The 27,485-nt window shown below is 44.3% G+C and overlaps 1 protein-coding gene across 1 annotated transcript; it reads right to left on the reverse strand.

Moving 5' to 3' along the window:
- Positions 1 to 18,564: 18,564 nt before the first annotated feature.
- On the reverse strand, positions 18,565 to 27,285 carry LOC113024928 (uncharacterized). Its single transcript, XM_026172231.2, has 11 exons — positions 27,206 to 27,285; positions 25,669 to 25,876; positions 25,304 to 25,505; positions 24,330 to 24,498; positions 23,224 to 23,317; positions 23,091 to 23,132; positions 22,465 to 22,521; positions 20,318 to 20,445; positions 19,636 to 19,771; positions 19,426 to 19,496; positions 18,565 to 19,151 (listed from the first exon to the last, which is right to left on the reverse strand). The coding sequence occupies exons 2-11, from the start codon at positions 25,874 to 25,876 to the stop codon at positions 18,921 to 18,923; spliced, it is 1,338 nt and encodes a 445-aa protein (XP_026028016.2). The 5' UTR covers positions 27,206 to 27,285; the 3' UTR covers positions 18,565 to 18,920.
- Between the last annotated feature and the right edge of the window lie 200 nt (positions 27,286 to 27,485).

The following is a 27,485-nucleotide window of genomic DNA, read 5'->3' on the forward strand; positions in this document are numbered from 1 at the left end:
CAGCAGAGGTGAGCATCAGTGTTTTAACGTTTTTGAAAATGACCTGTTTCTGTTTCTGTTTGTGTCCACAGAGTCTTGCTGAACAGTTTGATTTACAATCCAAACCAAAGGTCAGAGTTCAAGCTGCTTCCCATAAGACTGCTTACCTACTCACCCACGGTAAAACTTTCACCACACGTCCACTTCAGAGGAAGCTGTGCAAAATGGCCTCAGCTCCAAAAAATGCAAGAATTAGCAATGACCCGCCTCCTGAATTGCATAAATTAAAGAACAAACTTGAAGATTCTGCAAAGTCATTCACTGCAGAGTTTGACAGGAGTGAATCAAGCATGAGAGAGATTATGAGAGAGTTTAGGAGGATTTCTGATGAAGTAGATGAAATGCAGAGAAAAACTAACACTGCGAGAAAAGTGGGAGTTGGATTTCTTATTGGTGGGATCTTAGCAGCTCCGTTTACTGCAGGAGTGAGTTTAGCTGCAGCTGCCGGAGGTGGAGCCACTGTTGTTACTACCAATGTAATAAAAATTCTGTCAGAGGAAGGAAAAGCAAAGAAAGTAGAAAAGTGGGGAGAAGAATTCATGGCCAAAGTCAGACCAATGATGAAGAACCTGGAAGAAATAAAGACGATATGTGAAAAGCTGGAAAAGGAATCAGCTGAAGCTCAGGCCAGAGACTCTCAGATTGATGTGGACGAGTTTCAGAGGACCCTCAGACAGGTGTCGCACCTGAAAGAGATGAGTTCAGGACTTCTGATTATAACTGAAACCCTGCTGGATGTTATGGGTGGTCTGGTAATGCTCATCAAGGAAGTCTTCAGAGTGACTGCGACTCCTGAAGAAGATCAAAAGTTAAGAGACGCCATCAAAAAGGCAGCTGATCAGAGTCAGAAGATCATTGAGGAGTTTCATAAGATGAGAACAAAACTGAAAGAGTTTACATCAAATAAAAGAAAAGTCACCTCCACCCATCCCCCCCCTCCATCACCCTGTGAGCCTTACTGTTCACACTGACTAACCAATAAAGTTTTATTAATAAAGGATCATCAGACTTTGACCTGGACTGTATAACGGACTTGTAGAGTTTGAGTCTGAAGCTTCCCCATGTCCTCTGTTCATAGACAGGATGTTGTTGTATATTCATGTAAAGCTGATCCACAGCAGCCTGATGTCACAGAGAGGTCGTATGAAGAGGATCCACAGCCTCACAAAGAGCTGCTTTCCTCCATGTTCTCTGCTGATCTCACCCGGGACGTCAAACTCATTTCACAGTGTGGGCCACTTACAGCCCACTTTGATCTTAGTGGGTTGGACCAGTGAAACCCTCCTTTCTGTCAATGTAAAGAAGCTTAACTGAACATTTAATCACTGAGATATATTAACATAAGAAAAAAAGGGTAATTTCAACATTATGTCTTTTTGATTTTCGTCCTAAAAAAAGAATTCTGCTGTATTAAAAAAAGATATCCGCCAGCATGACTCTTTGGACTTAAATTGTAAGAAATAAATCTGTAAAATTACAAGTTCTGGTAGCTCATTGTTGTTTATTATTATAACGGGGGAGGCTGGAAAAGCTGTAAAACTAAAACAAACAAACAAAACAAAAACATTTTGTTGTGGTCTTTTTTCATAAAGTTAAAAGTCCAAAAACTATGCCCTCCCTCATGTTTTCCATAACCATACAGTGTTGGCTGATTCTGGCCCCTCCCAGCCTGATGTTGACACCCCTAATCAACACCATTTATCTGACAGTTTTTACTGCACTTTTAATATGACTGAACTCTGAGCTTCATCACTGACTGTTTTTATTTTCACTAGAAAAGTTATGTTCATGTATTTCTTCCTTTATACCATAGGTGTCAAACTCTGGCCGCCTAATTACATTTGGCCCGCGAAGCCATACCAAATTACTATCAGAGCTGGCCTACTAGTATTATACAGCTAATATATATATTGTTTAGTATTAAACTTTGCTTGTTCCATATTCAGTTTTCCAGCAAAACTTATTTGAGTCCATAAGAAAAGATTCATTCTTATATCTGGAGGAAGATTTTTTTTTCAATAAATATTAATGTTAGCCCGCGACTTTGTTCCAGTTTTGAATTTTGGCCCACTGTGTATTTGAGTTTGACACCCCTGCTTTATAGAATCACAGATTAATATTTGGGCTGAAATATGTTTTGGGTGTTGTTACAGTTTCCAAAGGGAGAGTTACTACTTCTTGCAGCTTTAATGTATCTGTTATGAGAGCTTTATTACTCTTATTTTTAATGAATCATGGTGACAGTTTGTGTTTCTATATTTGATTTTTCCTTTTGTCTTTGTGTTTAAGGTTAGTGTTCAGCTCTCTGCTCTTATTTCAGAGCTCTTTGTAAACTTTGTTTAAAAAAAGTTATATAGACCAATAATCATTAATCAGAAGCTTTTATCCTGTTCTATGTGAACTATTCAGATGAAGCTGAATCCCAGCTGGAAGTGAAGAACAAAACAGTGTGTGTGTCAGTGCTAATGCTTTCCTCTCATTTTGTTTGTCCTGGTAAGAAATAACGAGAATCTGAGACAGGAGGCCTGACAAAGGTTCACTTTCACCTCAGTTAAAGTCTCTTTATTACAAGTTCATCAGCTAATGACTCTGCACGGAAATGTCCTTAAACTTTACTGTGTGGAGCTCCACCCTTTGGATAAACAACTATTACAACCAATAAGAGACTTTTCAGTCTCCATAAGTCAGGTTATTGATTGTCTGAACCTGAACACATTAGACATCAGGGTTTTTGTCCTGTCTCTAATTTGTGCCTTAATCTTCCCTCCTGAGAGAGGTGTAGGTGCTCCATGTTGAAAGATGTCTCTGTTCCTAAAATGAATCGGGATTAGAGAAGAGGCAGCAGGACGACCTTTGTTGATGGTGACTCAAGTAAAGACTCAACACTGAATTTTATCAAGGTATTATTGTAACTAACCAAGACTTTATGCAGCTTATTCCTGTGCACGACAGATTACTCTGTACAGGTTATGGAGCACGCCTCCGAGCGTGCCCATCACTAACGCTACTGCACACAGAGCTCCAAACAACTCCAGTATTGGCAATTTATGGAACAGACCGGTGGTTCATTACAAGCTTTACTACAGTGTGCTGGGATGGTTAAATGGCTGTATCGATGGCTTTGACCAGTCATGTGATTTAATCAGAGCTTCCTACTTCAGATGTCATCAGTCACTTGTAATGATCCATACCGAAGCAAGCTTTGAAGCAGTAGTAGTTTGAAGCCTCTAGAGATCGCCTGGGGATTATTTTCCTCCATGGATTATTGATATATTTTTATTCTGTGCCATACTCTCATTTATTCTCCTCGGTAGTAAACAGGTGAGCAGAACTCCTATTAGCCGCTGTCCCCGAGAATCAGGCCTTTTGATCAGTGTGAAACTTTGACTTTTCATGATCTTAGCATTACTGTCCCCATCATTTTTACTTTACATGAAGCTTGGTTGGGTGGGCGCTTGATGGCTTTACAGCGGGGGCTAGTCTGTACAAGGAATGTTTGGGCCATAAAACATGTTTGCATCTGTATGATGACAAAACTCTAAAGAACAAATTTTTAAAAAAGTATCAGTAATTTTTTTGAAGAGACTTACTAAATGAAATTTTGCTGTTGAAACAGCATCAGGTTGTCTGTGGTGCCTTTCTACATAATGGTGGTCATTTTACAACATTCCTCGATAGAAGTCAAACTGGGCAAAGGCCAAAATAGCTATAAAAATTCAATGTAAAGAAAAATGACCAAAGTATGACACAGACCAGTTAAACAAAAACAGGAAAAATAAGAGACCAAGCCCACAACATCACACAAACCAACAAAATCCGCATCCCTAAATGGACGTGTCGGTACTTGTTTGGACTGGAGAGAGATGAATGCGTGTAGGTTTATCATCACTGAAAGCACGAGTCCTGTGTTAGCTGGTAAAATGATGTCAGTTTGAAGTTTGAGGGGACATTAGTGTAAGGACAAGAAAGGCATTATTGACAAAAACAAGACACCCCACATAATCTTTTATTTACAATATAATATTTGGTTAAAATGTTTTGATTGTTCAAATACTTTTGTCACGGTCATTGGTCGGCGATTTTTGTATTATTTATTGTGTTTTGATTTCATCATGATTTATCACTACTAGTCTTTTGGTTTATGATTCTGTATTTGTAAGCTCTAGTAGTTCCTTTTGCTTCTGTGATAGTTTGATAGTTCCTGTCCTGTGTGCATGTGTCTGGTTTTTCTTCCCTTGTCTCGTCTGGTCTGATTACTCCCAGCTGTGCTCTCCTTCTGTGTCTCATTCCCTCGTCATCCCTCACTGTATTTAGGTGCAGCGTTTCTCTCTGTCAGTGTTGTGTTGCACCCTCTTCATGCTGTGTGTGTTTCTCCCTGGGCTCCGTTTCCATGTGTCTAGCATTAGCTTCTAGTTTGTTTGTTTTTTGCGTGTTTATTTTTGTGGAGTTTTTGCACCGCAATAAAGCAGCCTCTTTAAGTCTATTCCTCCATTTGAGTGACATGCGTTTGGGTCCTACATGCTGCCTACCACACAGCCGTACCATAACAATTTTCATTAGCTGTTGTAAAATAATGCAGTTAGTGGGGATAGGTTAATTGGTTAATCCAAATTGCCCATAGGTGTGAATGTGGGAGTGAATGTGAGCGTGAATGGTTGTCTGTCCCTGTGTGTTGGCCCTACGACAGACTGGCGACCTGTCCAGGGTGTACCCCGCCTCTCGCCCTATGACAGCTGGGATAGGCTCCAGCGCCCCCCGCGACCCTGAAAAGGATAAGCGGAAGTGAATGGATGGATGTTGTAAAATAATGTGTGCCCCAATCTCCAATGAGACATAGGCTGTCTCCCAATTCAGGGTCTGCAGCCTTAAAGTACGCATTTCAAGGCCGATTACGTTACAGCGGCGCGCCGAAGGCTGTCCCAATTCAAAGGCTGCTCAAAATGCGGCCCTGAAATGCGTCCTTCATTTCCCTGAATTTTAAGGCTGTGGCAGTGTAGACTTCGTGGTCCCATATATCCCACAATTCATAGCACGGCAGTTGGTGTGGAGAATTCTGCCGCAGACGGCAGAAGCGGAGCGGCCGAAGAGTAAACTGTGAAAAGTAAGTACTGAATATTATGTCACTTATTTATGTGCAAATGTTTAATAACGAAGAACATTAAACATTACTGTTGGCCACATGTCGGCAAAGTTATGTGACATTAGTGACGTTTGTACTAACTTGGTTTTACAGCCACAATACACACCCCTCGTCCAAAGGCAGCCGGTCACAACGCGCTCCATCCGGAGATGGACCCCAGAAAAGGAGGATGCTCTGAGGGACTGTTATGACACCACAGACTGGGATGTGCTCCTGAGCCCACATGGTGAGGACATAGAGGGGGCGACACACTGTCTTACAGACTACCTCAACTTTTGTGTGGACACGGTCGCCCCTGCTAAGACGGTACGGTGTTATCCTAATAACAAACCGTGGGTAACACAGGAAGTCAAAGCTGTCCTCAACATGAAGAAGAAGGCTTTCAGGAGCAAAGTGAAGGAGGAGATGAAGGCAGCACAGCGGGAGGTGAAACGCTGCCTGAGGGAAGCAAAGGACACCTACAGGAGGAAGGTGGAGCAGAAGTTGGAGAGGAACAATATGAGGGAGGTCTGGAATGGTGTGAAAACCATCACAGGCCACAACACCAAGAAAAGCACAGTGGGGGGGACTGTGGAGAAGGCAAACGAACTCAACAACTTCTTCAACAGGTTTGACCAGCCCACAACCCCCCCACCCTCACCTTCACTACAGAGTCCAATCCCCACTCTCCTACCTCCCTCGCTTCCCCCCCTTCCTGACACCATGACACCCCCCTCCTCCAATCCCTCTCTCAGCAGCAAGACATCTCCCCCCCTCCCCTCTTCCCAAACATCTCCCAGTGTCACAGTGGATCAGGTCAGGAGACAACTGAGGAAGCTTCGCCCCAGAAAGGCAGCAGGCCCAGACAAGGTGTGTCCTAGGATGCTAAAGGCGTGTGCTGCTGAACTTGGGGAGCCGCTACAACGAGTCTTCAACCTCAGTCTGCGACTGGGGAGAGTGCCCGCCCTATGGAAGACATCCTGCATCGTCCCGGTCCCCAAAAAGAACCGGCCCAATGAGCTGAATGACTTCCGACCGGTGGCACTGACGTCACATCTTATGAAGACTCTAGAGCGGCTCTTCCTCAACCTCCTCCGACCACAGGTACAACATGCCCAGGACCCACTACAGTTTGCATACAAGGCGGGTGTCGGAGTGGAGGATGCCATCCTGTACCACCTACACAGAGCCCACTCACACCTGGATGGGGGAAAAGGCACGGTCAGCATCCTGTTTCTTGACTTTTCCAGTGCCTTTAATACCATCCGGCCCTGTATGCTTCAAGAAAAACTGAACAGGATGGAGGTGGACCCCTGCCTGGTGGCTTGGATCTCCGACTACCTCACCGACAGACCACAGTACGTCAGGCTGAAGGACATCACGTCTGACACAGTGGTCAGCAGCACAGGAGCACCACAGGGAACTGTGCTGTCCCCTCTTCTCTTCACCCTGTACACCTCTGACTTCTGCTACAACTCTGAATTATGCCACATTCAGAAGTTTGCAGACGACACAGCCATCATGGGGTGTATCTGGGATGATCAGGAAGAGGAGTACAGAAGTCTGGTGAGGAACTTTGTCGCATGGAGTCACACAAACCACCTGCAACTCAACACCTCAAAGACTAAGGAACTGGTTGTGGACTTCGGGAGGTCTAGAGCAGGTCCACTGCCGGTTCAGATAGAGGGGGAGGAGGTGGAGGTGGTCAACAAGTACAAGTACCTCGGGCTGTGGGTGGACAATAAACTGGACTGGTCATGCAACACAGAGCACCTGTATAAAAAAGCCCAAAGCCGACTGTACTTCCTCAGGAGGCTGAGGTCTTTTAACATCTGCAGGAAGCTCCTGAGGATGTTTTACCAGTCGGTGGTTGCTGGAGTACTTTTCTATGCTGTGGTGTGCTGGGGGAGCAGCACAGCAAAGAAGGACTCATCCAGGCTGGAGAAACTGATCAGGAGGGCTAGCTCTGTGGTCGGCATGAAGCTGGACACTCTGGTGACAGTGGCAGAGAAAAGGACACTAAAGAAACTGATGGACATTATGGACAATGCCAGGCATCCTCTGCACACGGCCATTAACAACCAGAAGAGTCTGTTCAGTGACAGGTTGCTTCTCCCAAAGACAAGAACTAACAGACTTAAAAACTCCTTTGTCCCACACGCCATCAGACTGTTTAACTCCTCTCTGGAGGGGAGAGGGAGGGGAAACAGGAGGACAAAGGAGGGAACAACTAAGCTGTAGTGCCTCTTCACCTCACTGTGCAATACCTTTTGTGCAATACTTTTGTAAATAGTCAACGGTGCAATAGACTCAATACTTGAAATGTGCAATTCTGTCATGAATCGCCGTGCGGCAGGCAGGAGTAGGACCCAAAATGCAGGACTCACAGGCACGAGGGAATGAACTCAAAACTCAGCTTTATTTGCCGGCAGAACAAATTTACAAACCTAAACTAAACTGGGAAACCAAACTAAGAACTCACAGAGAGACACAGGGAGATCCACACACGGCATGAGGGACGACGTCACACTGAACAGAGGGAGACGCAGACAGAAATACACAGAGGGTTAACGAGGGAAGTGGGAACACACGGGGAACACAGGTGACACTGATAATCATAACGAGACAGGGCGGGGTGAACTGAACACTGATGGGAGAGGTGAAACAGGAAGTACAGGAGGAGAGAGAGCACGAGTAGAACCCCAACGTAACAGGCAGGGGAGACATGGAATAAACACGAAAGGGGACGAGGGCTCATAAATACATAGAGGGTACACAGGGGGAAGAGAGAGCACGAGGAGAACTTAGACATAATGGGCAGGGGAAGCATGGAATAAAATACAAACATACAAGGAAACTAAGAACGCTGGGCCAACATGGCCCAGGACCATGACAGTACCCCCCCCTCAAGGGCTGGCTCCAGACAGCCCAAACACAGAAAAACAAAACCAAACAGAAAACAACCCAGGGCGGGCGGCGGGGGCCCAGGACGGAGGGCCCGGAACAGAAAACAAAAGAGGAGCACAGCAAACACCGGAGCCCAAGAAAACAACCCAAACACAGAGCAGTTCAGGGGGCCGACCATGCGGAAGGCAACGGCGGAGACGTGGAACCAGTTCAGGGGGCCGACCGTGCGGAAGGCAACGGCGGCGACGCGGAAACAGTTCAGGAGGCCGGCCGTGCGCAAGGCAACGGCGGCGATGCGGAAACAGTACAGGAGGCCGGCCGTGCGCAAGGCAACGGCGGCGACGCGGAAACAGTTCAGGAGGCCGGCCGTGCGCAAGGCAACGGCGGCGGCGAAGGAGACGACGGAGCAGTTCAGGAGGCCGACCGCGCGGAAGGCAGCGGCGGCGGCGAAGGAGACGACGGAGCAGTTCAGGAGGCCGACCGCGCGGAAGGCAGCGGCGGCGGCGAAGGAGACGACGGAGCAGTTCAGGAGGCCGACCGCGCGGAAGGCAGCGGCGGCGGCGAAGGAGACGACAGAGCAGTTCAGGGGGCCGACCGCGCGGAAGGCAGCGGCGGCCCTCCAGTCTCAGGCGTGCTGGCCATGGCCTGGTGGGCACAGGGCCAGACGAGGCGGAAGCTGGACCAGACGAGGCGGAAGCTGGACCAGACGAAGCAGCTGATGAGGAGGCTGGACCAGACGAAGCAGCTGATGAGGAGGCTGGACCAGACGAAGCAGCTGATGAGGAGGCTGGACCAGACGAAGCAGCTGATGAGGAGGCTGCAGCAGACGAAGGCTCTGAGGAGGCTGCAGCAGACGAAGGCTCTGAGGAGGCTGCAGCAGACGAAGGCTCTGAGGAGGCTGCAGCGGACGAGGGCGAAGACTCGGAGGCCGGACCAGACGAGGGCGAAGACTCGGAGGCCGGACCAGACGAGGACGAAGACTCGGAGGCCGGACCAGACGAGGACGAAGACTCGGAGGCCGGACCAGACGAGGACGAAGACTCGGAGGCCGGACCAGGCGAGGACGCAGAGGCTGAGGCCGGGCCAGGCGAGGACGCAGAGGCTGAGGCCGGGCCAGGCGATGACGAGGCGGTCGCAGATGGCGGCTGGACAGGCTCCTCGGGCCCTCCAGCTGATGCGGCGTGAGGCTGAACGGGCCCCTCGGACCCTCCAGCGGAGACAGGAGGCTGAACGGGCCCCTCGGACCCTCCAGCGGAGACAGGAGGCTGAACGGGCCCCTCGGACCCTCCAGCGGAGACGAGGGGGTGCTGGCCGGGCTCACTGGAACCCCCAGCGGACGAGGTAGATGGCGGCGTGGGAGCCACGGAGTCCTGGATGAGCTCATCCGAGCTTCCAGCAGGAGCTGATGTAGAGCCAGAGAGGATTGGGACCCCGGGCTCAATGTTAAGCTGGCTAAAAAACCGCACTGCTACGGGGAACTGGGCCAAAGGTTCAGGTGCGAGCTGAGCTGCCGGACACACGGGGACCTGAGCTGCCGGACACACGGGGACCTGAACTGATGTCTGTAGTAACGGTGGTGGTGAGAGTGGAGTAGGTGGTGGAGTTAATGACTCCACAGGGGAATGAACTAGAGGTAGTGACGGTTGTGGTGCTGGTGGTTGAGTGGGTGACTGTGCTAAAGGAGACTGCACTGGGGACTGCACTGGGGACTGCACTGGGGACTGCACTGGGGACTGCACTGGGGACACTGGAGACTGCACTGGGGACACTGGAGACTGCACTGGGGACACTGGAGACTGAACTGAGGGTGGCTGCGAGGGAGCTAACTGAGCTGTGAAGGGCTGCGAGGGAGCTAACTGAGCTGTGAAGGGCTGCGAGGGAGCTAACTGAGCCGTCGATAAGGCTGATGATTCCTCTACCAACTGAGCTATTGACTGGGCTAGGGATTGAAATAAGGTTTGTAGTAAGTCAGGCTGTGGATGTGACTGTGCTATGGGAAGCGAGGCTGAATGTGGTGGAGGTGGCGACTGAGCTTCGGGCCGGGCGGCTAACAGAGCTTCGGGCCGGGCGGCTAACAGAGCTTCGGGCCGGGCGGCTAACAGAGCTTCGGGCCGGGCGGCTAACAGAGCTTGGGGCGAAAATGGTGGTGGTGGAGTTGGTGTCTGGGCTACAGGCGGCTTCTGAGCAGGAAACACAGGACACTGAGCTACAGGTGGCTGCTGAGCAGGTGACACTGGAGACTGAGCTACAGACGGCTGCTGAGCAGGGGACTGAGCTGAAAGCGTACGGGCAGCTGACTGAATAAACATAGCTCCAGAATAAACAGTTCCAGATGAAACAGTCTTAACTCCTGGGTCCGAAGGAGCATCAGAAGCACAGTCTTTTGAACCAAAGTGGAAACGATCGCTCTCAAAATAAATACTGTCATTTTCTGGAACAGGAGGAACAGAAGATCTAGAGTTCATGAAGCCGACGTTAGCGGCCTTGGGGGAAACGGTACGTTTATCCCTCGACACAGAAGGCGAATGTAGGGGGACTTTGTCACTCACCCTAGGCGGTTGGTCGAGAAGAGTCCCAGGCTCCTGCTGTGAAGTGGAAACGCTGGGTGAGTCGGGCGGCACGATAATAATCCCTAACATCTTGTAGAAGGCTTGTGCAGGCGTGAGCTGATTGCTTGCAGGCTCGTAGTAATCCTCCCGGGACCGGCTGGAGCGTTTTCTGCGAGACCTGGGCGTCCGCGGAGAGGAAGCAGGTGAGTGGACCGAAGGGTAAGCAGCTAGTGAGGAGCGGCAGCACGGAGGCCCTCCAAGCGCTAGCCGAGTCCCGTCAAAACGGGAGCTGCGCTTCCACGGTGAGTCCGCTGGATCCATTACTGGTGACGTCGTACTGTCATGAATCGCCGTGCGGCAGGCAGGAGTAGGACCCAAAATGCAGGACTCACAGGCACGAGGGAATGAACTCAAAACTCAGCTTTATTTGCCGGCAGAACAAATTTACAAACCTAAACTAAACTGGGAAACCAAACTAAGAACTCACAGAGAGACACAGGGAGATCCACACACGGCATGAGGGACGACGTCACACTGAACAGAGGGAGACGCAGACAGAAATACACAGAGGGTTAACGAGGGAAGTGGGAACACACGGGGAACACAGGTGACACTGATAATCATAACGAGACAGGGCGGGGTGAACTGAACACTGACGGGAGAGGTGAAACAGGAAGTACAGGAGGAGAGAGAGCACGAGTAGAACCCCAACGTAACAGGCAGGGGAGACATGGAATAAACACGAAAGGGGACGAGGGCTCATAAATACATAGAGGGTACACAGGGGGAAGAGAGAGCACGGGGAGAACTTAGACATAATGGGCAGGGGAAGCATGGAATAAAATACAAACATACAAGGAAACTAAGAACGCTGGGCCAACATGGCCCAGGACCATGACAAATTCACTTGTATTTTTATTTTTATTCCTATTTATTCTATTTATCCCCTTCGTATATTTTATTTATATTGTCTCTGTATTTATATATATGTGTGTGTGTATAACTCTGTAACTTCTGTCGGTGCTGTGCTTTTTTGGAAATCGAATTTCCCAGAGGAACCCACCCGAGGGATTAATAAAGTTCTATCTTATCTTATCTTATCTTATCTTATCTTATCTTATCTTATCTTATCTTATCTTATCTTTACTTTAAAATATACGCCGTTCAATAGCTGAGCTTAATCTTACAGAGAATGATCAAAGCTCATGTAGAAACAAACAAACAAATGAACAAAATATTTTCTCCTTCATTTCTGTCAAACAAAGCTGTATGACACGTTTCCAGTGGTTAGTATCATGGTTGCTAGGCAACCTGGGCAGCGCAACGGAGGCTTTTTTTTTTTAAACTTTATTGACAAACAACAGTATCAGCGCAACGGAGGCTAGACCGTCCCATTACACAAGCCTCGCACTTCCGGCCTTAGCGGTCTTTGAGTACGCGGCCCTTGAAGATCGTTGAAGCTGCGTACTTTAAGGCTGCAGACCCTGAATTGGGAGACAGCCAGTGTGCTGGAAGTGTACTTATTCCTCTGTTACACCACAAGAGGGAGTATCTCCTGAAATGAATAGCAGGAGCAGTGGGAGCAAACAAGCCAGGCCACTCATACAGTACGACTAACAAGAGCTGTGTGAGACTGTGTACAAATGTGTAACGATGTACTATATCTATATATTTGCAGGTAAGCAGATACAAAATACTAAATAACTTGACTTTGGTCTAAAGATAAGTCCACAGGGTTGCAGAGAATGTGGGAAAGTTGGCTGTTAATTCCCATTATGTGTAGTGTTTATTTATTGTGTATTTTTAGTGCATTTTATTGTATATTTAATGTTTATTTGGTAGCGATGCAGATTAGCCATGAAGCCAGTTTGTGTGGTAACCTCAAGGAGCTGTGGTGGATCTATATTCAATTTCAATTCAATTTTATTTATATAGCGCCAAATCAAACAACAGTCGCCTCAAGGCGCTTTATATTGTACAGTAGATCGTACAATAATAGATACAGAGAAAAGCCCAACAATCATATGACCCCCTATGAGCAAGCACTTTGGCTACAGTGGGGAGGAAAAACTCCCTTTTAACAGGAAGAAACCTCCGGCAGAACCAGGCTCAGGGAGGAGCGGCCATCTGCTGCGACCAGTTGGGGTGAGAGAATGAAGACAGGATAAAGACATGCTGTGGAAGAGAGACAGAGGTTAAGAACAGATATGATTCAATGCAGAGAGGTCTATTAACACATAGTGAGTGAGAAAGGTGACTGACAAAGAAATATTCAGTGCATCATGGGAATCCCCGGCAGCCTACGTCTACTGCAGTATAACTAAGGGAGGATTCAGGGTCACCTGGTCCAGCCCTAACTATATGCTTTAGCAAAAAGTTTTAAGCCTAATCTTAAAAGTAGAGATAGTGTCTGTCTCCCGACTCCAAACTGGAAGCTGGTTCCACAGAAGAGGGGCCTGAAAATTGAAGGCTCTCCCTCCCATTCTACTTTTAAATACTCTAGGAACAACAAGTAGGCCTGCAGTGCGAGAGCGAAGTGCTCTAATAGGGTGATATGGTACTACAAGGTCATTAAGATAAGATGGGGCCTGATATGTTAAGCAGTTCTTTTTCAATCTGTGCATATCTTGTCTCTGCATCTGTCATGGATCGCGATGCATATGCAACAGGCTGCCACTCATCATACCTCTGCAGAAGAACAGCTCCAAGCCCACTCTCTGATGCATCTGATGAGATCTTAATAGGTCTCATTGGATCATAAAACTTCAGAACTGGTTCCTTTGTAAGCAGATCTTTCAAGTCACGCCATGCTTTCTCATGTTCATGATTCCACTCCCATGCAATTCTCTTTTCAGTTAGCTGTCTCAGTGGTGCCATTTTTTCCCGAGAGATTCGGTATGAATTTTCCCATGTAGTTTATCATGTCATTAAATCCCTGCACATCTTTCTTGCATTGGGGCTTCAGCATGTTTTCAATTGCAGACACCTTTTGAGGATCTGGTCTGATGCCTTCACTGCTCAGGATATCTCCAACGAATGTCAGTTCCTTCGCCCCAAGCTGACATTTCTCTTTGTTCAGCTTCAGATTGGCTTTTCTGGTTGCTTCAAGAACATTTCTCAGTCTCATGTCATGTTCAGCTTTTGTGCTACCCCACACAATGATGTCATCCATTGACGTGTCGACTCCTTCCAGGTGTTCATAGATCATGTGTATTGTCTTGTGATACACCTCAGGTGCTGAAGCAATGCCAAATGGCAGTCGCCGGAATCTGTACCTGCCAAGTTTTGAACTTGCTTCGTCCAGCTTCAGTTGCCAAAATCCTGATGAAGCGTCTAGCTTGCTAAAGTACTTCGCTTTTGCAAACTGTGACATTATCTCTTCTCTTGTAGGTTGAAATGTTCTCTATTTATTGCTCTATTCAGATCTCTAGGATCCATGCAAATTCTGAGCTTTCCAGTCTTTTTCTCCACAATAACAAGAGAACTCACCCACTCCGTTGGTTCATCTATCTTTTCAATCACTTCCAGGTTTTCCATCCTGTCCAACCTGGCTTTCAGTGGCTTTTGTAGAGCAAATGGTACTTTGCGGCATGGATGAATGGCTGGTCTTACACTTTCATCGACTCTGATTGTGTGTTCTCCAGCAAGGCAACCAAGTCCCTGAAATAGGTCACCATATTCCTTCATCAACTCATTATAGTCCATGTCATCATCCGTTTCCACAACGAGCATTCTTTTCACTAGGTTCAGACTCTCACAGGCATGTAACCCTAGTATAGGCTGCACATTCATGGGCACCGCAATGAATGTTAGTGTGTGCTCCTTGTCTTTGTGTGTCATTTTAACCATGCATTTTCCTTTCACAGGTATTTCTGCACCTGAGTATCCACTCACTTTAACCTTTGTTGGATGTATTTTAGGGCTAGGTCGGATTTTCTTGAACTCTGCTTCTGATATCACATTCACTTGAGCTCCAGTATCCAGCTTGACTTTCATGAGTGTGTCATTCACTTTGAGTGTCATTATCCAGTCCTTTTCACCTGTCTTATTGTCTGTCACTGCCGCTACATAGAGCTCCTCTGTGTCTTCTTCATCCACAGTATGTACTGTACTCTGTTTCGAGGTTTGAGCTTTGCAGCACCTAGCATAATGGTTATTTTTGTTACAATTATTGCATCTTTTCCCATATGCTGGACATTTTTAGGAGGATGTTGCATTCCGCAGCGACCACAAGTAGGGCTGGGCTATATCATACCGTTCACGGTAATACCGGTGTAATGTTGGGCAACGATAGGAAAATGAAATATCGTGATAGAATATGGGTAAAATGCGCATGCGCAGTGCCTTTATGTACATACGCACATGGTGGCGACGCAGAATGAGTCAAAAGTTGATCGCTAAATGAAACGGATGAACCAGAATTGGTTTGTAAAAATGCTGCAACTTAAGTGGTGTGGAACTGGTTTAGCTTTCGTCCATCAGATACACAACAAAGCACTATTTTTGGTAGAGCATGCTAGTGGGCCATCGTTATTACTGTGTATTTTGGAAAATACGGCACACTTAAAATCAATCCTTTGATTTTTCTGAAAAGCGACAGTGCCCCTTATAATCCCGTGTGCCTTATGTATGAATTCTGTTTGTGTTTACTGACCTCGAAACGATTTTATGTGGTACACGGCGTTCAAAAATCTGTCAAATGTTTCAGTACAATTTTGTTAAGCTACAAACCCAGCTTAATGCTGGGCAGACACTGTGCGATTTTTTTCAGCCGCGCAATTCAGCTCCTGCTCAAACTGTACGATTGACTCGCAGGGATCAACTCAAGTTCATAGGATGCAGGGTCTCACACTTTATGGCCCGATGCTCTGATGCGACCTGAATGCTCAAACTGTGCGTCCATAAAATTAAGGTTATAACAGAAATTCTGTCGCTCACTCTCGCTCTCTCTCTCTCTCTGTCTTTCACTCACACAGACACGCACACCACCACCATCAACTTTGCTAAATTGCTAATGAAAAACATTGATCAGTCAGCTGTGATTGAGCAGCAATGTCCATCCAACTATTTTCACGGTTACTGTGGTCGTGATAATTTTGTGAGGCCACATTGAAAAGGCTCAGATGAGCTTTCCAAAGTTCTACAAGTGCCTCCATCGCTTGTGTCCAGATCACACGCTGCACTGCCGTGCTACTCCGTCTTTTTCACCGACATTTATATGTTTGCGCGTGCGCAGTGTAAGAAGCTGCGGTGACACCCTCACGACGCTCACGAGGATGTTTGAAATCCTCCCGACCAAGCGATTGATGATCGGGAGCTGGTCGTGAGGTGTTAATCGCTTCTCGTTACCCCACGTATACTACACGATGCACAATGAAGGCCAGAATCGGGCCAATCACCAAAACGGTCGCACGACTGAAAAATCGTCTCAGAATGGGCCAAAAATCACACAGTATAATCCCATCATAAGACGTCCATGCTCACGTCACTAGGTCTCTTTTCTCCCCCTCGGCGAGTTAGCTACACTACGTTCACTGCTAAGCTGATCCATCGCTACTGCTATGTTGTAGTCCGTTACCTTTCTTCAAGTCTAGCTTCAGACACCATGTCTTGTTTCTTTATGTTGTTGTGGGTTCTCAAGAATGACACCATTACTTGAAGAGAAGGTATTTTATCGAGCTGTGGTTCACATGTAAACAAAGCTTAGCCATCACCGTCTGCCCCGAGGTATCTCTCTCTAGCTCTCTAGCTCCCCCTACAGTCTAGGAGTATTAACAACATAAAACATGATACTAGGCAAATAAGGATTTGCTGTTATCATCAGTGTTGGGAAGGTTACTTTTAAAATGTATTCCATTACAGAATACAGAATACATGCCCCAAAATGTATTCTGTAACGTATTCCGTTACGTTACTCAATGACATTAACGTATTCTGAATACTTTGGATTACTTAACATATTATCATGCTTTTTACAACAACGTGAATGTACTATTGCTGTGTGATTTATTACTATTACTGAAGGTCCGCGACTCCGAACCGTAGTAAAGGGACCTCTGACTAATACGGCGGGGTCCCTGTCGGCTCGTAGCCGAAAAATAGCTTTACTTTGTTGTGTGGGTCAACTTTTCTTGCGAGAGACAGAGAGAGGCGTTGAAAGGCTGCTCCAACGGACTTATTGTTTTCGGAGGAAAACACGAACACGGTGTACAGTCGAGTCTTAATAGCTTACTTACAACTGGGCTCATCAGGCACTCTTCTTGGCTGAAGTGGTTATTATTATATTTACATGCTTGCAGCTCCCGTTTTTCCTCGATGACAACTCATACCATTCCACTCCCCTTTTTCTCCCTCCTCGCGCTCACAGACCCATTACGTGTATGGCAGTCCATTCTCCCTGCAACACGGACTACACTGCCCATGATGCTACATTCTTTAGAGCTATGCTTGTAGCATTCTGCCTGTTAGCTTAGCACAACAACAACAGCAACGAAAAGGCACTCTCTCACCCAGGAAACACACAGTCGCAGAGAGAGAGAGAGCGTCGCCCTGTAACCATGGCAACCGTAACGCTGCCGCCTGGAACAACAGAACGTAGCTGTCAAACAAAACCCAAACAGTCCTGACCCGCGACAAAATGAAACAGGAAAGTACCGCAGTGTAATCCATTTATTTCAACAAAGTAACTGTATTCTGAATACCACCTTTTTAAACGGTAACTGTAACGGAATACAGTTACTCATATTTTGTATTTTAAATACGTAACGGCGGTACATGTATTCCGTTACTCCCCAACACTGATTATCATTACAACTGACTGTGGGCTGTCGTGGGATGGATGCGTGCGCGCATTCCACACACTTGCCTTTTTGTTACTGCTGCATGTCGCTGGGTCCAGCAGTCGAACAGGAGGAAAGGAAGACAGGTGACTTTAGTACACATGCAGCCAGCGTGTATTATCACTTACTTGCCACTGAAAGGATTGCACTGTTTCGGACCACAAAGCTGGAGGTGAGGCATGTCGTTCCTGGTGTTAAATAGCGGGCTCCTGTCCCGCTTTGGGGTCACGTGACCTGTACTATGTTGTTTGGGTTCTTCCTCTTTTAACCATCCTGTTTAAGTCGCCTGCAAGTAGTTGTATAAATATATATGATTAATATGGAAACTATTGTTGGTAATGAGCAGGGAGACATACTGTTTTGTGGGAAAGATGGATAGACATGATGCCTGGTGGGATACAACAGGGTGTAAAGGGAGTTGCCCAGGCCTACACAGTCAGTTTATTGGTGGTTACAGTGAGGGTAACGTGTGGCCTGGCTGTTAAAACGGCAGACTTATGAAGAACTCACTTCAGTCAGTTAGTCTCTAAGCAAACTATTTTATTTTCTTATTTTTTATTTATTGTATTTTTATTTATTGTAAATAGTTCTTTTGTATTAAATTCCACCTTCAGAACATCTTCTGACTATGCCTGCATTTTTCCCACTAGTGAGTGTTCTCATGTTGAACCCACAGAGGATTAAAGGATTCATCCTCCTGATAAACAGTTTAATGCTGTCAGGTTTAAATCTTTTAGACTCTCGTCATTTAATTGTTTCCCCATACATATACATAATTATTACACCACCTCTCTATTCTGACACATGCTGTTTCACAACTCACACTACTCATAACTCAGAAACACCTTCAGATTTTACATCAGTAATAACATACAACCTTTAACAAGATGAGATTTTTAAACTACATATACAAATGTACAAACTTTAATAGAAAAAAGGTTTTTTGTGAACACTGATTTTTTTAAATTACTTTCCTAATTATTTTTGAATTACAACCTTTCTCTGAATGTCAGTGTCATTACCTCGGCGCTGATCCTTATCTGCTGTCATTTATGTGTTTTTAGGGGTTCTTGTAAAAAATTTTTCTTAGATTTAAAGGCTCCACTCGCTCTTTTCAGTAAATCATAAAGCTTTAATTCAGAACAAGGAGAATAATAAATTCACATTCAGAATATTAAAACGTGGAGACAGAGATGGGGAACACAGAAGGGAACAGGAACTATAAACAAAGACTGCAACAAAACCAATAAATGACAAGAATCATGAAGTAAATTATTATTATTATTATTGTTATTACAAATTAAAGTCATTTTGCTCCTGGGAAAGACAATAAAGGCAGAGAAACGCTGCAACACAAAAGCTGGAATCAACCCAGCTGTAGGTACTGATGTTACCTGCTTTGAAGCTGCACACAATATAAAATCAGCTGCTGTGAAAACAGGTTAACAAAGATCACAGCAGCTGACATTAAGGGTTTGTTGTGGGCTGCATCAGGCTGAGTCCCTGCACAGCGAGGCACAGAACCTCCAGCAGAACCTCTGGGGGCAGCTCGGGCCGGTCCCAGCCGTCACTCAACTCTTTCAGCTTCTGATCGTTCAAACAGATGAACTCGGCTGCCCAGCGGAGCTCCCCTCCCTCCTGCAGGGGGACGGGCAGGGACTCTGGCAGTGTGGCCCGACCGTCCTTCAGACCATCCACCTGGAGAAGCAGAGAGGGAGCTGTTGTCTGATCAGATTCAAACATGAGGAAGACTCCGCCCACAGGCTGCTGATAGTGGGCGGAGCTGCTGCTGATGTGCTGTTAAGTGTAACAGGGTCTGTAAAATCACTGTAAATGTTCACTTGCTTAATTCAGGAAGCCCAACCATGTTCTGCACATATTCTTACAGCAAGCACTTGTGTGGAATAAGGTGTGATGAGGCTTTTGAGAGGAGCATGTAGATGAATGTAGACGAATGAGTGAATGAACCCACCAGCTGGTTGAGGACTCTCAGAGTATCTGGACTGCAGCGGGTCAGAAGTGGTGGCACTTCATCTGGCAGAGCTGCACAAACATGAAGAAGAAAGACAAAGTTTGATGACGATGTGACGAGCTGAAACACTTTGCTTCAGATGTGTCAATAAAATTAAATCTACATGTTACTAAATGGAATAAATGTCTCAGAGCGGGTCAGCTGACTTACTGTCCAACGTGCTGACCAACAGATGAACGGCATCCTTCACAGCACTGGAGATGTTTGAGATATCAAGAAGGTCCATGAAGGAGGAGACAGCCTCAGACAGTACATGCTCAGAGGTTCCTTTAGTGCACTGGTCCAGCTGAGAGGAGCAGAGGATTATTATTATTATTATTATTGTTGTTATTATAGTTGTTGTTGTTGGGTTGTAGTCATAGAAGTTGTAGTTTCAAACAGGTTTTAAGATTATTTTGTTTCAGTATCACTTTTTCCTCTGATAACTGATGTTTCCCTTTTTATTAATTTATTAACAGCGTTAATGATCAGCAGAACTGTTCGAGCACACATGGAAGACGGCAGGTGGGGTGGCGTTGGGTTACAAAGTGGCCTGCAGAAACTTTGGGCAGCTTGGTTGTGTCTCCCTGAACTACCTCTGTGCTTAGTTTAACATCATAAAGACCAGCCAGCAGGACTGATTTGGCTTCAGATAAAAAGAAGAAAAAACTGTTAAGATGACAAGGAAGTGTATTTTAAAATAAACTGAAATATCCAATACGTCTTTAAAAACCTGCAACACCGATGTTTATCTCAGTGTAAGCTGACCAGGCTGCAGTAACTGATGAAGATGGCAATGAGCCTTGAACCTTAGGAGAAGCACACACCAGACTCTGGTCAATATTCTTCTTACTGTCTGTTCCAGCAGAGAGAGAGTATCTCCGTCCTCAGCAAGCTCGCTGAGCTTCTTCAGCAGATCACGACGGGTCGACTCGGGAAGCTCTCCGAGCGGCAGCAGAAGATGATCCTTCGTCTCCAGTTCTGCAGCAAACACAGAAGCAGCACCAATCATACCATCAGTAAATGAAAGCAGCTTTTTATTGGAACCATAGAAACCAGTTTATTAAGCATCAGGTCTCAGTGTCAAATCCTAGCAGACATCAAATAATTTATTAAAAAAAGTAAAACATAATCAGGTTTTATGTCTCATGTTTTCAGGTTTACTTAACACTTCTCTGAGTAAAACATGACTCATCACTCAAACACTTCATGCATGCGTATCTCACCAGACAAACCTGAATGACCTTCGATCAAAATAAATATTTATTTCAAGTTATTTATTGCAAACACAGATCAAAACAATTCCCATAATCTATTATGATTTCTCACATTACCATATTTAACGTATTTATACCTGATTGGTTAGTGAGTGGTTCCTGGATGACATGGTGCTGAGCAAAAAACCTCCAAGTGATTGTTTTGGTTCCTAGCAATGATTGTTCAAACAGATGACTTTGGGAGTCCCTGTTACTGCCCATAAAACTGTTTATGTTGCAGATGGCAGTTTTCCATACTATAGTTGGAATACTATAGTATTGGAATAGTTGGAATATACTATCTGTTTTTGCACTTCTCTCCATAATCCTCCTACATCCAATGGCAGAGATGTTAAAGACACATCAATGTGTCTGCACAACCTCAACCTAAAGCTACCAACCGAGCGACTTTTTTTCACCTCAGACAGGTGAATGTGCACAAATAAGGAGCGCTCTATTGTTAAATTATGTAGTTATACAGGATCCATCACAGCTACTGAAACATTTCTATTTTACTCTTACTTTACTTGTTTTTTTTTTTACATGTCCATCTCTAGGGATGGGTATCGAAAACCGGTTCTTGTTGAGAACCGGTTCCCACTGTTTCAATTCCTTGGAATTGTTTGCCATTTTTGCAAACGATTCCCTTATCGATTCCAGTCGCCCCGAATGACGTCACCACGTTGCGGAGCGTCATTTACCTGGCAGGAAACATGGCGCCTAAGCGGCTCAAACGCTCAAAAGTTTGATTATACTTTATGAGAACCGATGACAACAGGGCAACTTGCAAAGTAGATATTTCATTTAAGGGAGGAAACACTACGAATATGCAAAAGCATTTGCTCACAAAATACGCGATGACACGTGTTTTTAATTCCGCTCCGGACTCGTGACTCTCAACCCAGCAGCAGCAGTAACGTTGCACGTCCTCTCCCGTTAATGCGGCAGGTAAATAATCAACTAACAGTGCATATTATGTTAGCGCAATCTGCCTTATTACAAGACCTGCCATTACTGTACATGTAGGTGACCATGATGAGAGAGACAGACAGAGTCTGGCTGGCGCTCGCTGGCAGTTCTCGCTGCAGTCTACCGGTAGCGTCTCCTTTCAGGCCAGGATAGACGAATGTTACCGAGCAGTGACTCAGTTTGTGGTCAAAGGCTTGCACCCATTTGCCACAGCAGATGCCCCCGATTTTCGGTAAGTGAATGTGTTTAATTGTAGGCAGGGACATTACTGGATATTCTTGTGTAATTGCTACAGAATAATTTATGTTATACTTTGTTATTGCTACAGAAGAATATTTATTTTATTATTTTACATATACATTTTTTTTCCTGGGGACCCTGTGACACCCCATTGAAGAGCCGTAGGCTGGATCTCTTAAGATCTCACTGTTGGGTTTGTAAGGCCATGTTACTCCTAAATTTCTATCTTGTTCAAAGAGAAGATATAAAACAAAGTTCTAAGCTAATCGACCTTAGTGTTCTCCTTTTTAAAAAAAAAAAAAAAAGAATCGATAAGAGAATCGATAAAGAATCGAATCGTTAAACAGAATTGAAAATGGAATCGGAATCGTTAAAATCTTATCAATACCCATCCCTATCCATCTCTGATATCATGACGATAAGGAGGAGAGTGACAGAATGAGCCGTTGTCATGTTTAAAATATTGTTAATGCTGATGCAGTGTTATTTAAAAAAATAAATCAATTCTAAAATTTTAAAAGTCACACACACACACCTTCTTTCACTTTGTGCAGCATCTCTTTGGAGTTGATGGCATCGTTGGCAAACAGACCTGGAAACAAACCTCAGAATGATTAAAGCCACAAAAGGAAAAACAGCACAGTGTCTGATAAATGTCTGCTACATCCTAGATGCATGAAGGAGCATTTCCGCAGGTTCTTCCTCCCTGCAGCTGTCAGACTGTACAATCAAAACTGCTCCCAACAACATCATAGATGTTTACATCTGCGCTGTAACTGCAATAATTTAATCAACCGATTCGCACTACAACCTGGGTTTGCCATCTGTAGTTAATTTTATTTAATTTAATAACTGTACAGTACTCTGTTTATAGAAACCATTGTCCTTGATGTAAGTATGTAAGAACAAATTGTGTATGTTTCTGTTCTGTGTCCTGTGTACTGTTTGTTTGTATATGTGTCTTTCTGGTTGCTGTTACAACCAAATTTCCTCTTGTGGGACAATTAAAGGATTATTCTATTCTATTCTATTCTAAACTGTCAAACTTGATTTAATCATTCACGCCTCCCAAAAGTAAAGATCAAGGCAAACATGGAATCAAGACTAAATCTGACATTTATAAATGAAGAAGAAAAACCTTCAACAAGAGAATCAACCTACCGAATAAACCTGTTTTATGAGTAAAGGGTTCACATGTGATTTCTAAGATGAGAAAAGAGACATTGTTACATTCAGTAACAGGAAAACACACTAAATCTACTCGGAAACATTAAACACAGTCATGTACTCTTACTCAGCTTCTCATCATCCATCTTTAGCTCCATGAGACCAAAACCAAAGGTGGAGTTTTCCGGCACAGTGAAGCTCGTCACCTCCTTCTTGCTGCCCTAAATACAAATAACACGATGTTGGATCTACTGAGAAATACTGAAACGTCGGTTTGTTCCTCAGACAGATCAGAAGAGTGCTAGAACAACGTCTTAATCATACAACATTAAATACATTAAAATCAGGATTGTGCAGAAACTGTTTGTTTCTGTGGTGAATACTTGTTGCCTTATACAGCATTTAGAAACAAAAAATAAGAACAATGGACTCTCTTGACCTGCTGCTGTTGTTGCGCTGCCATTAGCAGAGCCTCTGGACTATCATTAAAGCTCATAGAATCAGTGAGCTCATAATTATATTATCAGTGCACTATTAGCCTTTGACGGTGCCATGCACTCCAGCGCTCTGGTTGGTCTGCCTGGGTCCTGGTGCACTTCTCTATCAACCAGGTGCTGGGGCTTTGGCCCGCTGGTGTCTGCTGTAAACTTTATTGTCATCTCTGCTACATATAGTACAGTATATAGCAGAGATGAGACAACGAGGCTCCAGTTCCATTTAGTGCAAAAGAACAACAATAAATACAGGAAGAGTAGGAAATAAATATACACTTTAAGACTAAGGACAGGGGAGTAAATATACACTTTGAGGTAAAAAGGGTCAATAATAGTCTAAAATGTACAATTTACAATTGAGATTTAAAGCAACCTTGAAGTGGTTTAAAATGACCAACGCAGCAGCTTTACAGTTTACAGTATGAGTGATGAGGTAACTGGTGATAATGAGGATGGACTGATTATCCAGTCTGCCATCAGGTCGGCTTGTTTTTGACATGTTGATGTTTCTGTTCACATTAGATTGTGTTGCTCATTAAAGAACTGACCGGGCTGGCTCAGTGTTCATAGATGAGCTGATTCTCTGTAGAGCCCATACAGAACTTTTCACTTTCTCTGATGGCTTGTTGTGGTTTCAGATTAAATTAGTTTGGCTCTATTCCAATGTTCTACAGTACATATTTAATCACCTCATACCATCAAAGTTCAGCTTTCATAGATAAACGTCAGATTCACTCACCTTTATAAGAACATGCAGCATCTTTTGACAGGAGGCTGAGATGGACCCACTCTTGTTAGACTTTCGAATCATCTTGACAGGCCCGCTGTTGTAAACTTTCTGGTAAACAAAAGTCAGTTTGTCATTGTCCTTCAGTCCCAGTAACTCCATGTTTTCCTTCTTTATTTTCCTGGAAACAGAAAGCACCAAGAGAGGGAAACAGGTTAGGAACTGTTGGCAAAGGAGGATGCACATATAGTTAGATGGTATGTGGTGTTTTTAATTACAAGATAAACGTAAGTGAAAGTTAATCGTAATCTTACACATGCTGAGCTTATACGTACAGGAGTCACAGAGGGCTGTGGGAGCAACATACAAATAACTACGTGATGATAACCATGATGAATTATTGGAGAGAAGGTTGAACTAGTGACACGTTTAAGTATTTAGGTGTTTACCTGGACTGTCAGATACAGCAGGTTCATCATATGTGGATTTCTAACATTTCTGCTAAGTTCAGTTCCCAATTTCAAAATTTGACTGAAAGGGGTGAGAAGATAATTGGCACGCTCCCCGAGCTTGCCCTCCAGTATTTCAAGAGTCAGTGATAAAGAAGAGTCTGAAAATCTCTGAGGATATCAATCATATCCTTTATAAAGAGTATGAGTCAATGCCCACAGGAAAAAAAACCCAAAACCCTGAGTTAATTGGGTACAAATTTTCTTTAGGTGATGATGAAATTGTATGTGTGTTACCTGATATTACATGTTACCTATTATATCTCGTGTTTGTCCAAGAGAAATGTCACCCAAGATAATAAAGGCTAATCTAATCTAATCTAATCTAATCTAATCTAATCTAATCTAATCTAATCTTATCTGATAACCCTTTTAAATTGCCCCCCGCTGGACAAAAGAAAGAACGCAGGCCTGGAAGTTATTTCCATGTTTACAGAAAGTCTGCTGCTGAACTCGAGCAGAGAGACGGACACTTACCTGCCACTGAACTTGTTCCTCAGTTTTTTAACGTCGGCTTTCTTTTTTATAATGCTCACAGGTTGTTCCAGTCCATCCACGGTATCACCAGTTGCCTCAACTTTGGCTTTACCCACAATATCATCTCCCCCACCAATTTCTCCACTCCCCTTTGTCTCCATAGTAGTCGTGAAATCCTTCACCAAGACCTCCTCCTTATAATCTGGAAGGAGCATCACATAAGTATGTTGGGTGTGTCTGAGTGGACATGTTTAGATGTCTTTGTGGTGACAGAAAATTGGAATGCTATTATACTTGTGGGGACCAAGTGTGTGTGTGTGTATTTGTGTGTGTGTTTGTGTGTGTGTGTGTGTGTGGTTACACACCTTTACATGTGTCTTCTTCCTCCTCAAGCTCGGCCAGCTCAGACAGGCTGAACTCCATGGGCTTGTACTTTGGTACGGGCCAGAATCTTCCCTCACTGACTTTGACCAGAGTCAGCAGATCCATCTTGTTATTTAAGTTGTTATTAGAGATGAGTTCTGCATCGGCTCCCACATTCTTAAGAACCGCGCTGGTTTCAGTTTGATACATCTGTGGACACCAAAGTCACAGAGCAGCTAAAAACAACTGGCAGTATTTCTACTACTTTCGTGTCACTTTACTTCCAGCTGGTCTCACTCCTGTACTGGACCACTTCATTTTTCAGTGTGTAGAGCTGATGTTGTGATTTTTTTTTAACTGAAACCATGATGTCTTCTCATCATGCCTCCTCACCTGCACTTTGATACAAGCCCCTAATATATTAAAATATTAATGAATATTAATTATTAGTATTGCATCAGTTAGTGCACATTTAAAAACACTCTGGGAATGAGTTTACCCCTCTTTATGAGTTCTATGATGGATTTTGGAGTTGATCCCTCTATTTGTTGACTTTTCACTGTGGCGGCGGGCATGAATCGCATGTTTGAGCTTTTTGAAGAAGACTTCGTCGTCTTCTAGCTTTTATGTTTTGCCTCTACAAACATCCCGACTGCTCGGCGATGTGTAAAAGCTCACTTTAAGTGATCCGTCATCATTGGCGGAGAAACTCTCTGTAGGTGAACTGCAGACTGGTCATACCAACTGTAACCTGTCTGTTCTTGATTTTTATATCAATAACTTTTTATAATTAATCTAAAATTTACATTTTTAACCAAAAATATTTTGGAACAGGAATGGATTCATCAGTTTTTCCAAAAGTTGCATGACCTTTGTTTCTGTTCACTGCATCAGTAATGCAGATTACTACCAACAAACAAGATATTATGTGTTATAGATGCATGCATCTATACTGATTTAGCATATAGTAAGTACATAGTTGTAGGGCTGGGCAACAAAAAAAAAAAAGATTTATTTAATCCTTTCTGCAATAAATCAGTTCAATATCATCTTTAATGTTTCCAAATCATGCACAGAAAATGCTGTTCGCATGTTTAAAGGATGACAACATGCTGATGAGAAAGATCACTTAGAGATCAATTAAAGTCTGAGAGGGAAAAAAAAGTAGCCACATGAACCATACACTGTAACCAAGAAGCATCAAATATACACGAAATGCTGTTTCATTAGTTTTAAAAATATCAGATGTTAAATCAGGTAACAACCACAAACAACCCTTTGTGACAAGCTTCATCAGTATTTTAAGCACATTTCAGTTTGATTGTCAGTTTATATAAACATTTTTATTATGATCCCATTTATTACCCAGCCCTGCATATGCATTTGAAGTCATATCATTGAGCAAACAACATTAAATTAAAATCTTTAAAAACTTTTGTAACTATTTAAATTTGAGCTCTGTTCAATCTTTGCTTTTATGGGTTAATTATGAATGAATGAATTAATCTGAAATGTTAAGGTTAAACCGTCGGGTCTTACCTTAGTCACTCGAAAAACTGTAGTTAAAGTGCTTTAACTAGTCGCAGTGGTTTGTTGAGTTGAAATGTTTTCCTTTTGCTCTGCAATCTGTAATATGCAGCAGCCAAACCACAACTGATGGTATCAGATCAAAGAACACCCAACGCCAAAATAGACTTCACTGGAAAATCCTTGTTCCTGCTTGACTGGCACTAAGTCACACTTTGAGTAATGCAGTAAGGTCTTTAAAACATTTCCAAACCGTGAGCAAGTTATTCTGTTCATCTCATTTTTGAGATTT

This window comes from Astatotilapia calliptera, chromosome 7, assembly GCF_964374335.1.
Source record: "Astatotilapia calliptera chromosome 7, fAstCal68.1, whole genome shotgun sequence".
Taxonomy (NCBI): Eukaryota; Metazoa; Chordata; class Actinopteri; order Cichliformes; family Cichlidae; genus Astatotilapia; species Astatotilapia calliptera.

Excerpts from the sequence above, each read along its gene's own strand:
- LOC113024928 (XM_026172231.2), bottom strand. The coding sequence starts at position 25,876 with ATGTATCAAACTGAAACCAGCGCGGTTCTTAAGAATGTGGGAGCCGAT. Across the intron at positions 19,772-20,317 it reads TCTCTCTGCTGGAACAGACA|CTGGACCAGTGCACTAAAGG; the intron begins GTAAGAAGAATA and ends TGCTCCTCTCAG. Across the intron at positions 19,152-19,425 it reads TGAGAGTCCTCAACCAGCTG|GTGGATGGTCTGAAGGACGG; the intron begins GTGGGTTCATTC and ends CTGCTTCTCCAG.